General features: G+C 46.9%; 1 protein-coding gene across 9 annotated transcripts in view; it reads left to right on the top strand.

Annotated features, from left to right (window-relative positions):
• The window catches only part of cacnb2a (calcium channel, voltage-dependent, beta 2a), a 113703-nt gene extending 98260 nt beyond the window's left edge, over positions 1 to 15443 (top strand). For 5 of the 9 annotated variants that reach the window (XM_029661481.2, XM_029661484.2, XM_029661485.2 and 2 more), the window contains 4 exons: positions 811 to 965; positions 8085 to 8180; positions 8986 to 9168; positions 13075 to 15443. In XM_029661481.2, the coding sequence (XP_029517341.1) occupies positions 811 to 965; positions 8085 to 8180; positions 8986 to 9168; positions 13075 to 13851 (1211 nt within the window). In that variant the 3' untranslated portion in view covers positions 13852 to 15443. The remainder of the gene's footprint in view (positions 1 to 810; positions 966 to 8084; positions 8181 to 8985; positions 9169 to 13074) is intronic. The other 4 variants (XM_029661482.2, XM_029661486.2, XM_065019533.1 and 1 more) reach the window with 2 other exon arrangements.
• Positions 15444 to 17991: the final 2548 nt, after the last annotated feature.

Below are 17991 nucleotides of genomic sequence, written 5' to 3' on the forward strand. Positions count from 1 at the left end.
AAGCAGACCCATCACTTGAGTTAAGCATTTGTGTAATTGAGTTAGTGTGTGAAAAGTAATATTATGCGGCCTAAGTTGCATTCCAGTCACAGCTGTTAGTTCCTGTTTGATTTCGGCCTAGATATCATCAAAACCCAGTGTTTCCAACAGGAAGCGTCTGATATGAAAAACATCATCATAAAATGCATCCCAAATGGCACTCTATTATTCTCCTTGTAGGGCACTGCTTTTGACCATGGCCCATAGAACTCTGGTCAAAAGTAGTGCACTATATATAGGGATAGAGAGGGATTTGGGATGCATCCATAATGTATTATAATCACCAGACACATCTGGACTCTCCGCTCAATTTCCGGCAACACGCGTGTCTTAGTCATTGCAGCAGTGGATGTGCAAACACAAGTTTGTTTGAGCTTCTAATGAAATGTAATGAAGTGAAGTGTTGCTTGAAGGAGATTTCCTGGACTGTCTGTGATTTATGTTTATGACCTAACCACGTCTATCTGGGGGGGAAAGTGCATTAGCTAATACATGTTCTCTCACGTTAAATGGGATACTTCCATATTTCCGCATGATCCTATGGCCATTCAGTTTTGATAATCTCTCCTCCTCTCGAAGCCGCATAACTGAAGGGCGGAATGAAAGCGGATTTATGGCTTGACTCTCGTTCTCTCTCATTCACTCTCTCTCTGTCTCGTGTCTCTCCAACCCTAATGCTCTCCCTCTCATTCTCTCTCCCTCACTCTCTCTCTCTCTCTCTCTGTCTCGTGTCTCTCCAACCCTAATGCTCTCCCTCTTGTTCTCTCTTAGTAGCTGAAGTGCAAAGTGAGATAGAGCGTATCTTTGAGCTGGCCCGGACCTTGCAGCTGGTGGTTCTGGACGCAGACACCATCAACCACCCGGCCCAATTGGGAAAGACCTCCCTGGCCCCTATCATCGTCTACGTCAAGATCTCCTCTCCTAAGGTGAGGCCAAGCAAGGCAAATAAGTGGTATCGTACATCTAGTCTGGATTCAGTCAGTCACCTTCGGTACATGGGAGGCTACTCGAAGAGAGAGGGTGGCCAGGTTCGGGGGTACCCCCCCCCGACACTTGTGTCTACCTCAGTCAAGCAGTGGCTTCCTCTCTTCATAGACTTCTTAAGGATGGGTACGGTCACCTCAGTGATCCGGTTCTACGTAGACTTTCGACCCTGGGCTAGCTAAATGAGCTTTGCATGTCGTGCTAGCCAGGTTGTCTTAACTCGCTGAGGCGAGCAGCTATAATAGCTATTACTGCCTCCCCACTGGTGTTGCTGGGCTAGCTAGCCTAGCTTATGCTAAAAAGTGTCCTTGCTAACATTGGCTAGCATGCTTAACTTCCTTGAGTAAAACTTACTAGCTTTTCCCCCAGCGTTATGGCAACCCCATTCCTATTTTAAGTTCCTGGAGTTGGAGGGAGTGACGGAAATGGGGTTTAAGTGCACCTCCGATGTAGAAGCAGCCCTCTGAGCACTTGGCTGGGGTAACTCCCGGAGCGTGCGGCCAAGCATGTGTCTGAGTGACCAGTGCGCCCCTCTGCAAAAACATTACTGTGACAACAGTGGCCCCACGTTTGGCAGACGGCGTACTACGTCAGCCATTGCCAGAGCCCCCTGTGCTTATATAGGGGCCAGGCTTCATGCAGGCTATACAGTCTCACAGAAGCACAATGTATGTTGGAAGCTTGTCCATGCTTAATGCTACCCGCCTCTGTTACCCCGCGTTCCACAGTGTTCACAGTGTTCAAGGGGTAGATCAATCTCCCCAGGGTGAGAGTGACAAGTTGGGTCACTGTGCCCATGGCTGGTTCATTACTGGGATTCATTGATTCCTGCCTGTAGCTCACTAGTCACTATGAGGTGTCTAGTGATGCAGGTTATGGGCTCTATAGGTGATGAGTTGTTGGTAGCGGAGTCGAGGGAACGAGCAGGGTTGGACACGACCACGCTATTATCCCACATGCCGTCTCTGTGGTTCATAAGAGCCCCCCGAATTGAGCTGTCTGTCTCCAGCTCAACACTTTTCATTCCTGAAAATGAGATTCAATTACCAATCACCCCTGTCTGTTACAACAGAAGGGGTCCGTTTTTCAGAGCTACCTGTCCAATTTCCAGCTAGGTTCCACGGCGTTTTGTCGCTAGTACCTATGACTGGTTGGTAGGGTAACCTCCATGATAAAGTTTTGTTCCCTGGGTCTATGTTTTATGTGTGCGGTCCAGCGCTGGGTGCCAGCTGGTTACTGAAATCGCATCTTACTGCCTGAACCTGGTGAGCCTCGTTGTGACAACAGTGCCTGCATGTGGCACTGCCAACCGGGGTACGTCACTGATGGCCAGAGCCCGTGTACCCAGAGTGGGCCGGGCTTAAGGCAAACCTTGGCACATAAACACCGTTTTTTTCAGCCAAGTTCCACAGTTTTGACGGGTATGTGAGTTCAATTTTCGCCCGGTATCATGCGAACAGTGACGTCAGGGTACAGGCGCCCCCACGAGTCTGCAGCATCATCACGACGACTGTTCCCGAAGCCTCAGTACCATTTGTTGAGGGAGGAAATATCCTCCCGTCTCCAAAAGCAGGCAATCCGAGTGGTTCCTATGTCGAAGACCCGGGACTTCTAGTACAGCCGGTATTCCTGGTTTACGAAAACGGACGGGACTTTGCGTCCTATTCTCGAACTACGTTCCCTCAGCAAGCACCTCAGAGTCTACAAACTCAGAATGTTCACGATCCGATCGCTATTACATTGATTGGCTGGTGGTAGAGTATGCACATATTTTCCAACCGCTCGGCGAATAAAAAAACTGCCGCTCCAAATTCGTTCCATTTATTAAACTCACCATTTATCCAACACCAATCTACTATTGTGACCACCCGGACCTACCATTTGGTTTTGAAGTGTTGAAACCAAACCATATGATTTGAATGAAAACTATGTTAATTAACAGAATGAAAAAGTGACTGTAAGAAGTGCTCATCATTTGAAATAGGATACATTAAATTACATTACATTAAAAGGCATATAAACATTCTCTAACTAGGTCAAGAACCAGACAGGTAGCCTGTCTTAAATACAAATGAAACAAAAATACCTTATTAGGCAGAGTCTACAGTGCCTTTGAATTCATTTTTACAAACACCAGAATTTGGCCAGAATTTGGCATCAGGCTCGTGCGATGGTGCCTGGAGATCAGGTCAGCGGTGGAGAATACCCTCTCCGTGCTTGCAGAACCACTGGGAGTCTTCAGGCCACTCTTGCCAGGCTGGGCAGGGATGCAGAGTTGTTTTTAAAAATGTGTAGGCCTAAATGCTTTTTGGCAAAAACGGAAAGCTCCTTGAAAAATATAACATGTCATGCCTATTGGGCCAAATCTATTTCAGCCTATTGTATAGATAATATAACTTTTAAGAAGTCCGATTTTTTGTTTATAAATACTTTGATGCAATAACACACGTAGCTAGCTACCCACCTCATTCCCTTCTGTTAGCATGTGCACATAGTAAGTACACCATCATGCTTTAGGGATAGGTGTCTTTTCGGATTCCACAATGATTCTTTAGTTGTGAACACTAGGTCACCACACTACCTCTCTTGGTCTTGGTCCTCCTCATCTTTGTCACTTTGATTTTGCACCTGTGTGTTTTATCATTTTCTTTATGAAAAGATTTAGCGAACTCCATGACAGTAAGCTAAAGCAAGGGGCTATAGAAGAACACAAATAGCCTACAATGCATGCTGGGCCGGGCATGCCCTGAGCTCGTGAAGTGAATGGTACTGGAGTGAAATTGGAGTGGGGGGGGGGGGGAATTCCGCTCACATACTCTGGCTGGTGGAGGCGGAGTCGAGGGGGAATTCAATGCTACACACATCCTTGCTACTGTCCTGTTTTCAGTCCCCAGGCTTCATAAGAAACCAGAAAAAGAGCTGTCTGTCTCCCATCTCAGCACATTCCGTTTCTAGGTCTCAAGCTACTCACTCGTGTATCACACTTTACTATTAACACGGAGGGTGTCCAGGTTCCAGCTCTGCTTAGCCAAATTACGTCTGTGTCACACTGTTTTTGCCCGTGCCTATGCCTACAGGGGATAATGGCTTCTGTGATGGAAATCGTTCCAGTGTGGTTGTGGTTGTGTCCCGCCACCTTTCAGTGCTGAGTGCTAGCTACTCACCTGGATGCATCGCTCAGCCTAAGCCGGACGCTTCGGGTATCCCTGTCAGGCATACGGGACCCTCTGCCGTTGTCATGGGGCTCCCATGGGCCGAGTTGTATCCCTGAAGGTGATCGCGACTGACACATCCCCCGAAGTTGCGGTGCGCTGTACGAAGGCAACTCGATTCGGGGGTTATGGATACTGGTGGAGTATCTGGCTCTCTTTCCCCTGTTTTTGTCGGGCCGGGTTGTGCTGGTCAGAACCGACAATCTCCCTGGTTGCCTCAACTCGGGTGCAGATCTTTTATCCAGGTGGGACCTCCTCTCTCAGGAGTAGAGGCTGTCCCAGGTATGGAACATTTTCGGCAGGGCCGATGTCGATTTTTAGGCATTGTGGGAAAACGCGCAGTGACTTCTATTTTTCGCCATGAGGTATCCCACGGTGAAGTGGGTGCGCCGGGATGGCTTATCTTTGATTCTTGTGGTTCCCCAGGCAACCTTCTTTCGCAGAGATCATTAACCTTTTAGGCGGGGACCCGTGGAAAAACTCGTTAGGGAGGCACCTGTTGTCCCAGGTGCACAGGCAGGTATGGTAAGCGATCCTATGGGCCTGACCCCTAAAGAGGCCAATCTGATGGCTAGAGGTTTACCTCTGAATGATATTGCTACCATTCAGTCTGCAATGGCGCCCTCCATGAGAGGACTGTATGCGTATAAGTGGCAAGCATTTGAGCTCTGGTGCCAAGATTAAGGACTTTTCAGTGCTCTGTAAGGGACATCCTTATGCTTCTACAGGTGCTTTTCAAGCATTCTCCACTTTAAAAGGGTACATGGCCTCTGGAGTCGGTGGATCTGAAGATACTCTCCTACAAAACCTCCCTGCTCATGGCTATGGCCTAGGCTAAAAGTGCTGGGGACCTCTGTACACCCTTGCTGTCCTCAGTTGGCCCCGGGCGTCCAAAAGCGGCCTTCGCCCCAAAAGTAATGGCTATGTCCTACAGGTCCTATTTACCTTTTCGCCTCCTGCTATTGCTTCTGAAGAGCAACAAAGGTTACATGCCCTGTGCCTGGTGCAAGCTTTACGCACGTACATTAAATGGAACCGGGATATCCGGTCATGTGACCAACTTTTTGTCTGTTTTGCTAATCCAGCTCGCGGCAGGGCACTCTCTAAGCAGCGTCTCTGCCACTGTATTGTGGAGGCTATTGCCCTGGCATATAGCAGCAAGGGGCAAGGATTACCTACCAGTGTACGTGTCCAGTCCACCAGGGGTCTGGCAGCGTCTTGAGCGTTGTTTAAAGGGTTGACCATAGGAAATATTTGTGCTGCTGCGAGTTGGGCATCACCACATACACATGAGGTTTTATAGCTTGGATGTGTCTGCTCCCAGTATAGAACACCGCGTGCTTGCGCTTGGGACAGGGGAAAGTCATTAGACAGGGCGCCGTGTGAGCAATGCCCAGACTGCCGCATCTGGAGTGGTCAGGTTGGGGTGGTCTGCCATGGGCCGTTTCATTTAGTGTCGTGATTATATTTCGCAATAGTTTGTTGCACCAAAGATGACTGACTGAAAGGGAACGTAACGCTGTGACTATAACTACTGTTCCCTGAAGGAGAAAAACGAGGTACGACACCTGGTTGACCCCGCACCGCCCGTTCCTGGCCTCGGTGAAGAGCGGTATTAAATTGAAGGAATGAATCTGACCCTCACGCTTATCACCTGTGGAAGTCGGGGCTTTCAGCGAGGCTTGGATTTCATTGGCCTTGTCAGGCGTGATTGTAGATCCTTCATCCAAGGTTGCAAGAGTGCTACTCCCCATACATAGTGTGTTGTACTTTGTTTCACTCCTTCATGGAACAGTAGTTATAGTCATAAAGTTACGTTCATTCGCAATACACAATTTCCATTCCATAAATACATGTGGTAGTTTACATGGCATGTCAAATCATGACATGTCAAATTTGCAATGCAAATAGTCTGGGAGTGTTATGGCTTGGGGGTAGAAGCTGTTTAGAAGCCTCTTGGACCTAGACTTGGTGCTCTGGTTCCGCTTGCCATGCGGTAGCAGAGAGAACAGTCTATCACTGGGGTGGCTGGAGTCTTTGACAGTTTTTAGGGCCTTCTTCTGACACCGCCTGGTATAGAGGTCCTGGATGGCAGGAAGCTTGGCCCCGGTGATGTACTAGGCCGTACGCACCACCCTCTGTCGTGACTTGCAGTCGGAGGCCGAGCGGTTGTCATACCAGGCAGCGATGCAACCCATCAGGATGCTCTCGATGGTGCAGCTGTAAAACCTTTTGAGGCTCTGAGGACCCATGCCAAATGTTTTCAGTCTCCTGAGGGGAAATAGGTTTTTGTCGTGCCCTCTTCACGACTGTCTTGGTGTGCTTGGACAATGTTAGTTTGTTGGTGATGTGGACACCAAGGAACTTGAAGCTCTCAACCTGCTCCAATATATCCCTGTCGATGAGAATGGGGAGGTGCTCAGACCTCCTTTTCCTGTAGTCCACAATCATCTCCTTTGTCTTGATCACGTTGAGGGAGAGGTTGTTGTCCTTGCACCACACGGTCGGGTCTCTGACCTCCTCCCTATAGGCTGTCTCATCGTTGTCGTTGATCAGTTCTACCTACCACTGTTGTGTCATCATACTGAATCTCAGGATACTAGCAGTTTGCCCCAGTGTATTACATGGTTATTATTCCAATACTAACCCAATTGACTACATCGTTCAAACAAGATACTAAGTAGTTCAAACAAGATCGTTCCAAGTGATTTTTTATTTTTGTTACCTTGGGCTTCAGGGCTTCCATACATAATATGTGTCAGTGTGTAAAGGTAGAAGCAGGGCAGGTGGAGACCGATCCCCTCCAGACAGTATGAAAGAAGTGAGTGGCAGATTGATGAAATGAACAGAGCCGAAGTGAAAGTCTCATCCTGAGACTCCGTAAGAAGTAGTGAAGTCGTCTCCTACTGGTTTGTGTCTATGGATGTCCCTGGTGCATTGGGGCGCCAATGGTGTATGGATGTGTCTTGTCACTGCTCATATCGCCTTTTTCTTCCTGAATGGCGACCTGCTCCAGTTTTTAAACATGGCCTCTTTTTTTTAAAGCTCCGTCTACTCAGCTCGTCTAAATGGGAGAGTCAGGTGTGTGATTCATCACGCTGACCTTCAGCTGTCTGCAAATAACACAATAAAAACCCTGCCATTTCAGTAACATAAAAAGGGAACGAAGGCGTAGCTGAAGATGTGTGAAATACGGCCGCTAAATCAAAGTTTTGTCAGCCTGAATCACATCTCGACGGGATAAACCGTCTGACACCTCTCGTCGCCTCTTTTCATCAACTACTGCTGCCGTGAACCAGTAGAATCACAGTTCTACTGTGCTACTGATGTTGGATTGAAGTCTCCACGTTGCTGCTACATTGGAGTTGACTTACGTTACAGTGCTGACGATGCTGTGATGTGATGGAGTTGACCTTGTTAGGGTGTTGACGATGCTTTCATGTGACGGAGTTGACTCTGTTGCGGCGTTGACGATGCTTTCATGTGACGGAGTTGACTCTGTTGCGGCGTTGACGATGCTTTCGTGTGACGGAGTTGACTCTGTTGCGGCGTTGACGATGCTTTCGTGTGACGGAGTTGACTCTGTTGCGGCGTTGACGATGCTTTCGTGTGACGGAGTTGACTCTGTTGCGGCGTTGACGATGCTTTCGTGTGACGGAGTTGACTCTGTTGCGGCGTTGACGATGCTTTCGTGTGACGGAGTTGACTCTGTTGCGGCGTTGACAACGCTTTCGTGGGACGGCGTTGACACCGCCACGGTGTCCACGCGCTTTCATGTGATGGGAGTGGGATTTGTTGTGGTGCTGACGGTGTCGTGACTCTCATGCCCCTCGCTCATATTTCCCACAGGTTCTGCAGAGGCTCATCAAGTCCAGAGGGAAGTCCCAGGCCAAGCACCTCAATGTCCAGATGGTCGCTGCAGACAAACTGGCCCAGTGCCCTGCCGTGAGTATAGTCACACCACTGGCCAGAGGTCGACCTGGATCACACCCGCCACACGCCACACCTATTACAATCTGGAAGGATACTGTTTCTTTGTGCAGATTGACGATTTGGGTCTCTGTGCCTCAAGCCTCTATTGATACCATAAAGGAGACTGTCAAGGGCGGAGAGGAGGAGAACTTGAGAAGACACGCACTCGAGTTACTTGGAAGTCTTGTGTAAATCGTGCACTGATGTTGATTTGCGTGGAGGTTTTTTGAGTTGTGTGCGTATATATCTCCCGTCAGGATTTTGACCTTATATTAATAATACTGTTGTGGAAAGCTTCAGAAAGCCTCATATCTCCTGCCAAATCTATTTCAGTCCTTCTGTGATCTTCTCTGGTTTTCTTTTAGAATATGATCCCAAACATCACAGGCTTGTGAAAAAATCCACCCTAATTTAATTCCAATAGCATTGCATCCCTGGTGGTATTTAGCTTTTAAGAGTCTCCCTGATCTGACTATTCTTGCCAAATTAATATTTAATGCTATTAAATTGGTTATTTTGTCTCTGATACAGTTTTAGTCTAACTTAATCCAAGAAGCATGTCAGTTTCTTGTCAAAAAAAGAAAGAAAAAAAACCAGGGTGCAAAGTCATTTGGAATCTATAAAATAAAGTATCTTAAGAAAAAATGGATCCTCTCTTATAAAGTTGTTATCTATCGTTGACCCATACTAAGCTCATACCTGTACTGTTTTGGGCCCATAAAAACACTAACAATACTGTTTTCCCCTCTGTTTATCTCTCTCCATCTCCCTCACTCAGGAGATGTTTGACATCATCCTGGATGAAAACCAACTGGAGGATGCGTGTGAGCACATGGCTGATTACCTGGAAGCCTACTGGAAGAGCACCCACCCCGCCAGCTGCAACCCCCCCAATCCGCTGCTGCCCAAGGTGTCCACAGCCGCCCTGCCCTCCAGCCCCGCTCCTGTCTCCAGCATGCAGGTACAGGCGCTAACCAGGCTCCGGGCCATTGTGGGCGGCCTGCTCCGGAGCCCAGACAAGGAGGAGGACAGGGAGAGCAGGGAGGGCAGGGAGACAAGTAGCTCACTGGCTGTCAGTAGTCTTTACTGCCACAGAGTCAGCTTCATGGCACACTGACCACGACAGGGAAGAGCAGGACAGAGAGAGATGAAGAACAAAGAGATACAGAGATACACTGAGAAGGAAAATTAAAGAGAGAGGGGGGGGGGGGGGCTGAGGATGCAATGAGATGTAGAGAAACTAATAGGAAGAGGCATCGAGAGACAAGGGGTGGCATGACTAGTGGTGGGCCTGCTAACCATGACTGAACAAGATCATTAAGCCTTGAAATTACACCGACAAATCTGGAGCTTGTGTTTAGAATTGGTTCAACACGGCTGGTTGCTGTCCTTTGAAAAAATGAATTCTTACAGGCAGAGGAATTTTGCATGACGCACTTTTGTCAGTTTGAGAATAATTATCTATTTGAAGTGTCTGTATTTAACGGCAGCGAACAATTCGTTTGGGCCACTTGATTGATGCAGATCAGTTTCATGTGAATTTCAAATGTCCACGTCTTTTCTCCGTCCCCATGCCTTGATGAAACTCCTGACAATGAACGTCCTTTTTAAACTCCTGAAAATGATTCTGATGAGTGAGGTTAACATGTCAGTGATTGCGGTGAGTGAGAGGTACTCAGTCAAAAGAGCGGTGTGGACTTCAGGTTTAGTTTCCCATGGTGATTCAGCCTTGGTCCTGCAGACTTGGGCTGCATCCCAAATGGCACCCTATTCCCTATGCAGTGCACTACTTTTGACCAGGGTTCATAGGGCTCTGGTCAAAAGTGGTGTACCGTGTAGGGAATAGGGCGCCATTTGTAAATCAATCATGTTCGAACAAAAATGATTACTTTTTGGGAAACGTTTAGTGTTCTCCAGGACCACAGTCAACCTTTCTAGGGTTGATCCTTTCATTTCAACCTTTGAGTGTGCAGTGCAGTGTACATGTGTGTACTTGTACAAGTGTGAGTTTGAATTTCATGCATGTGGGTTTATGTGTGTGTTTGATTTGACATACTGTATGGATGTGGTTGGAGTGCGTGTTTCAAATCAAATCAAATTTATTTATATAGCCCTTCGTACATCAGCTGATATCTCAAAGTGCTGTACAGAAACCCAGCCTAAAACCCCAAACAGCAAACAATGCAGGTGTAAAAGCACGGTGGCTATGAAAAACTCCCTAGAAAGGCCAAAACCTAGGAAGAAACCTAGAGAGGAACCAGGCTATGTGGGGTGGCCAGTCCTCTTCTGGCTGTGCCGGGTAGAGATTATAACAGAACATGACCAAGATGTTCAAATGTTCATAAATGACCAGCATGGTCGAATAATAATAAGGCAGAACAGTTGAAACTGGAGCAGCAGCACAGTCAGGTGGACTGGGGACAGCAAGGAGTCATCATGTCAGGTAGTCCTGGGGCACGGTCCTAGGGCTCAGGTCCTCCGAGAGAGAGAAAGAAAGAGAGAATTAGAGAGAGCATATGTGGGGTGGCCAGTCCTCTTCTGGCTGTGCCGGGTGGAGATTATAACAGAACGTGGCCAAGATGTTCAAATGTTCATAAATGACCAGCATGGTTGAATAATAGTAAGGCAGAACAGTTGAAACTGGAGCAGCAGCATGGCCAGGTGGACTGGGGACTGCAAGGAGTCATCATGTCAGGTAGTCCTGGGACATGGTCCTAGGGCCCAGGCCAGTTGAAACTGGAGCAGCAGCATGGCCAGGTGGACTGGGGACAGCAAGGAGTCATCATGTCAGGTAGTCCTGGGGCATGGTCCTAGGGCTCAGGTCCTCCGAGAGAGAGAAAGAAAGAGAGAAGGAGAGAATTAGAGAACGCACACTTAGATTCACACAGGACACCGAATAGGACAGGAGAAGTACTCCAGATATAACAAACTGACCCTAGCCCCCGACACATAAACTAATGCAGCATAAATACTGGAGGCTGAGACAGGAGGGGTCAGGAGACACTGTGGCCCCATCCGAGGACACCCCGGACAGGGCCAAACAGGAAGGATATAACCCCACCCACTTTGCCAAAGCACAGCCCCCACACCACTAGAGGGATATCTTCAACCACCAACTTACCATCCTGAGACAAGGCCGAGTATAGCCCACAAAGATCTCCGCCACGGCACAACCCAAGGGGGGCGCCAACCCAGACAGGCCGACCACAACAGTGAATCAACCCACCCAGGTGACGCACCCCCCCCAGAGACGGCATGAGAGAGCCCCAGTAAGCCAGTGACTCAGCCCCCGTAACAGGGTAGAGGCAGAGAATCCCTGTGGAAAGAGGGGAATCGGCCAGGCAGAGACAGCAAGGGCGGTTCGTTGCTCCAGAGCCTTTCCGTTCACCTTCCCACTCCTGGGCCAGACTACACTCAATCATATGACCCACTGAAGAGATGAGTCTTCAGTAAAGACTTAAAGGTTGAGACCGAGTTTGCGTCTCTGACATGGGTAGGCAGACCATTCCATAAAAATGGAGCTCTATAGGAGAAAGCCCTGCCTCCAGCTGTTTGCTTAGAAATTCTAGGGACAATTAGGAGGCCTGCGTCTTGTGACCGTAGCGTACGTGTAGGTATGTACGGCAGGACCAAATCAGAGAGATAGGTAGGAGCAAGCCCATGTAATGCTTTGTAGGTTAGCAGTAAAACCTTGAAATCAGCCCTGTTTGATTTGATATACTGTATGGATGTGGTTGGAGTGCGTGTTTGATTTGATATACTGTATGGATGTGGTTGGAGTGTGTGTTTGATTTGATATACTGTATGGATGTGGTTGGAGTGCGTGTTTGATTTGACATACTGTATGGATGTGGTTGGAGTGCGTGTTTGATTTGATATACTGTATGGATGTGGTTGGAGTGCGTGTTTGATTTGATATACTTTATGGATGTGGTTGGAGTGTGTGTTTGATTTGATATACTGTATGGATGTGGTTGGAGTGTGTGTTTGATTTGATATACTGTATGGATGTGGTTGGAGTGTGTGTTTGATTTGATATACTGTATGGATGTGGTTGGAGTGCGTGTTTGATTTGATATACTTTATGGATGTGGTTGGAGTGTGTGTTTGATTTGATATACTGTATGGATGTGGTTGGAGTGTGTGTTTGATTTGATATACTGTATGGATGTGGTTGGAGTGTGTGTTTGATTTGATATACTGTATGGATGTGGTTGGAGTGTGTGTTTGATTTGATATACTGTATGGATGTGGTTGGAGTGTGTGTTTGATTTGATATACTGTATGGATGTGGTTGGAGTGCGTGTTTGATTTGCATTTGATTTGTTTATGGATACAATGCATTCAAAATCATAGAGGATAATCCCAAAAAGTGTTTTACTCTGCATAGGTGTGTTGGTGTGTCTAACTGTACTAACTGTCTAACTGTCTAACTGTACTAACTGTCTAACTGTACTAACTGTCTAACTGTCTAACTATCTAACTGTCTAACTGTACTAACTGTCTAACTGTACTAACTGTCTAACTGTACTAACTGTCTAACTGTCTAACTGTACTAACTGTCTAACTGTACTAACTGTCTAACTGTCTAACTGTCTAACTGTCTAACTGTACTAACTGTCTAACTGTCTAACTGTCTAACTATCTAACTGTCTAACTGTACTAACTGTCTAACTGTACTAACTGTCTAACTGTACTAACTGTCTAACTGTCTAACTGTCTAACTGTACTAACTGTCTAACTGTCTAACTATCTAACTGTCTAACTGTACTAACTGTCTAACTGTACTAACTGTCTAACTGTCTAACTGTACTAACTGTCTAACTGTACTAACGGCCGTGTTGTTTGTTTGTGTTGCTAACCCCAGGGCAGCGGGGCAGAGCAGAAAGCAGGGGACAAGGCAGGACAAGGTGTGGAGAGGAAGGGCTCCAGGGAGGACCACCACCATCACCACCACCACAGCCAGCATCAGAGCCAGGAGCAGCCAGACGGGGAGAGGGAGGAGGAGGAGGAGAAGGAGGAGGAGGGGAGGCCCCTGAGGACAGAGTCTTCCAGGAGACCCCAGCACATCCACCACCGCTCCTCCTCCCAGCGGACTGAGCAGCACCACAACAACCACCACCACCATCATCATACTGGTGGCGGTGGTAGCCGGGGCAAGGGCCTCTCCCGGGGGGAGACACAGGACTCAGAGACCCCCGAGAGCCGGGAGAGCAGAGAAAGCAGAGACTCAGCCTACATAGAGCCCCGCACTCACCTCCTGCACCAGGAGGAAGAGGAAGAAGAGTTTGGAGAGGAGGAGTATGAGGAGGAGGGGCTGGGAGAGGCGGGGCACCCTCAGCAGGGGCGCTACGAGGCTCCGCCTCACCCCAGGGACCACAACCACCATCACCACCACCACCATCACCGTGGCGGCACTGGCGAGGAGGCGGACCACGGTACGACAGGACACCACCGCTCCAAGGAGCGCAACGAACAGGACCACAACGAGCGCAACAAGCCGCGCGGTCACCAGCACCACCAACGACCGGCCCGCGACCACCACCAGTACTATGACCGGGACAGGGACAGGGAAGGGGAGGTGGCCCCCAAAAAGAGGGGCGACACAGGGGACTGGGCCAGAGACCCCTATATTCACCAGTGACAGCCCAGCCCCTAGAACACAAACCCCCTCACACACTGAGACAGTGGTACTGTAGGACTCACCCCCCTCTTTCCCAAACCATTCTGTTGTCCCATCTTGCTGCTATACTCTTAAGCCCCTGCATCCCCTGTTTATGTCCACTTCCTTTGTAAAGCCTGCTGCATCCTTAGCAACGGCAGTATTTTGATCATATATAGATATGGATATATAAATATATAAATGTGTGTATCAATACATAGACGTTGTCGTTTATGTGTGGATATGCATGGATCTTCTCAAATATGCACATTTTAAACCTGTGTTTGATAAAGCATGACACAACAGCAGAATTCTCTTCTGTACTGTGCTTTCTGTGATTAGCGTTTTTAAATTGTATTTCTATATTGTTTTTTTCTTTTTCTTACTGCCACTTGAACAATAATTTGTTCATTCAGACTACTGTTAACGGTGACTGACTGAGAAGTGGGAAACCAGGTAAGGTTAAATGCTAAATATTTGCAATTGTTTTATTTTTGTTTAATTCAAATGTTCCTGTTTTCTTTCTTTAATTTTTTTATTTTTTTTAAATTCTGCTAATTTTCGGTGTTTGGTCCTCTGACATTGGTTCCTCTGGTGTTGATGCTGCCTCTCCATTGGGGCACACCTTAGTCTTGCCTTACAAGACAATTAATAGTGACATGACTTGCTGTTTTACATTACAGTACTGTTGTTCTATTTATAAAGGGTCCAGAAACATTTTATAACATTGATAACACTCTGTTCAGCACTTTTAGCACAGCATTCTGTAGACTGATTCACAGTGTTGGTGTCCGGTGTACAGCGATTTGATATTTTAGGGTACAGTTATCGGGTCAAACCAATCCACTCACACACTAGGGGACTTTTATCTATGATGATATGTCTTTTTTAAGTTTGACCATTTTCTAAGGACAGTTCCATGTACTTAGTACAGTCCAATTAGCTATGAATGTGCATTATGAGGTATTGTGAGAAATTTACCAATTGTCCACTTTTTCTTTTGAAAATCAATCACAACCACTGAATGATATCAACTGGATGAAAAAGGGAAGCCTTTCTGCTAAGCTACTGTGGTCAAGAAATGTCGTAAGCCCCAAGTTATAACCGGAGCCATACATTTAGAAACGTTTTCTCTCTAAAAAAATATTTATTTTAAAATATATGGCTCTGGTTATAACCTAGCACAGTTGAGGTTAGGGCCAACTCCTAACTTAGTTCAGGCTGCCCTCTGTAAATTAAGGGAGTTCATGTGCCCCAAATTGCAATCTATTCCCTATATAGTGCACTACTTTTAACAAGGGTGCACTATGTATGAAATAGCGTTCCATTTGGGATGCACCCCTAGGGTATCCTGTCCCTCTGTTTACATTACCATCAACCAACCAGTCCCCTAGAACAAGTCTTAGTTTTTAAATGTTATTTTTGCCTCAAATATTATGATTATAATGTACAATCCATTTATATGCTACTGTAGTAACACTACACATTTTTAAGAGTGTACATTTGTATGTACATATGTATAAATACAAAAAAATAAACTTGGCAACAAAGGATTTATGTAGAGGACAAGAAAATCAACTGGTCTTAGATTTATTTGAAATACGTTTCAGGAAATGCTGTTTCTTTACATACCTGTGGTGTCTGTCTGTACTTTGTGTGTCGGCAACTGTGTGTACGTGCGTGCATGTCTGTGTCTAAAAGTCATCGCTTCCTCTGAGAATGACATTCATAGCTTACGTTAGTACTCTGACCAGGAATGGCCCGCCAGGACATGGGAGAGATGGAAGAGACAGAAGTGAAGAAGACTGGTCTGGTCTAAGAATAGAGACCTCTGAAACCATCCTGAAACTCCCAGGTGGAACCAGCTGCCTCCGAGTCGCCATGACGCCATGAACGTCAACAGCAGAGAGAGAAGGAGAGACAGAAGGGACTGAGAGCGAGAGAGTAGACAGGTTTAAATAAGGCAGAGCGCAGTGTTTTACTTCCCACTGTCTCTCCAGAAATGGACTGGCCATAGGGCAGTTAGGGCGAACGCCAGATGGACTGGTCCATACTTAGCACAGTGGGCTGGTCTAAATTGGAGGTTTTGCACAGAATTATCATTATCTGGCTAATAATGGGGTCTTTGAGGAAAAACATAGCCCGTGTGTTAGAAATGCCCATCCCGATGACTAGTCCCAGTCAGTCCCTGCAGAGAGCAGTGTATTACAACATTTCTCCTCAGGTCCCAGAAAATACACCAACCCGAGTCACTCTTAAAGCTGCATCTCAATTTTAGTGAATGGACAGTCCCTTTATCTTGTTACACTGCAGAGTACCAACACAACAAAAAAGCAACCACTTATACTGTTCCTGGGTCAGATTTAAACCACAGATAGTGGGGTCTTAGTGGCCTGTCAGTGGAGCCATTTTAATCACTTTTCTAGGGCCATTCCTAGATGCTATTCCTCCTCCCAGGAAGCCAGGGAAAGTGGGGTGAGCTGAGGTCATTGTGAAGGTCTGAGTTCTGACTCCAGCACGGGAAGTATGGGAGAGGTGGCCTGTAAATTGAAGCCCATATAGGATATACAGTACCAGTCAAAAGTTTAGACACACCCCTACTCATTCCAGGGTTTTTCTTTATTTTGCCTATTTTCTACATTGTTGAATAATAGTGAAGACATCAAAACTATGAAATAACACATATTGAATCATGTTGTAACCAAAAAAGTGTTAAAGAAATCAAAATATTTTATATTTTAGTTTCTTCAAAGTAACCACCCCTACCCCGGTCAACAGCACTACACTCCCCACAGCAACTCACCCAAGCCTCCCCCATTTCTCCTTCGCCCAAATCCAGATAGCTGATGTTCTTTAAGAGCTGCAAAATCTGGACCCCTACAAATCAGCCGGGCTAGACAATCTGGACCCTCTTTTTAAAATCTGCCGAAATTGTTGCAACCCCTATTACTAGCCTGTTCAACCTCTCTTTCGTATTGTCTGAGATTCCCAAAGATTGGAAAGCTGCCGCGGTCATTCCCCTCTTTTGTGGGGGAGACACTCTAGACCCAAACTGCTACAGACCTATATCTATCCTACCCTGCCTTTCTAAGGTCTTCGAAAGCCAAGTTAACAATCAGATTACCGACCATTTCGAATTCCACTGTACATTCTCCCCTATGCAATCTGGTTTCAGAGCTGGTCATGGGTGAACCTCAGCCACGCTCAAGGTCCTAAACGATATCATAACCACCATCGATAAGAGACATTACTGTGCAGCCGTATTCATCGACCTGGCCAAGGCTTTCGACTCTGTCAATCACCACATTCTTATTGGCAGACTCAACAGCCTTGTTTTTTCAAATGATTGCCTCGCCTGGTTCACCAACTACTTCCTTGATAGAGTTCAGTGTGTCAAATCGGAGGTCCGTAACTCTAGCAGTCTCTGTGGGGGTGTCACAGGGTTCAATTCTCGGGCCTACTCTTTTCTCTGTATACATCAATGATGTCGCTCTTGCTGCTGGTATTTCTCTGATCCACCTCTACGCAGACGACACCATCCTGTATACTTCTGACCCTTCTTTGGACACTGTGTTAACTAACCTCCAGACGAGCTTCAATGCCAATGCAAGTAAAACTAAATGCATGTTCCTCAACCGATCACTGCCCGTCCGTCCAGCATCACTACTCTGGACAGTTCTGACTTAGAATATGTGAACAACTACAAATACCTAGGTGTCTGGTGAGACTGTAAACTCTCCTTCCAGACTCACATTAAGCACCTGCAATCCAAAATTAAATCTAGAATCGGCTTCCTATTTCGCAACAAAGCATCCTTCACTCATGCTGCCAAACATACATTCGTAAAACTGACCATCCTACTGATTCTCGACTTCTGCGATGTCATTTATAAAATAGCCTCCAACACTCTACTCAACAAATTGGATGCAGTCTATCACAGTGCCATCCGTTTTGTCACCAAACCCCCATATATTACCCATCACTGCGACCTGTACTCTCTCGTTGGTTGGCCATCGCTTCATACTCGTCGCCAAACCCACTGGCTCCAGGTCATATACAAGTCTCTGCTAGGTAAAGCCCCTCCTTATCTCAGCTCACTGGTCACCATAGCAGCACCCACCC

Source organism: Oncorhynchus nerka, linkage group LG6 (genome assembly GCF_034236695.1).
Source record: "Oncorhynchus nerka isolate Pitt River linkage group LG6, Oner_Uvic_2.0, whole genome shotgun sequence".
NCBI lineage: Eukaryota > Metazoa > Chordata > Actinopteri > Salmoniformes > Salmonidae > Oncorhynchus > Oncorhynchus nerka.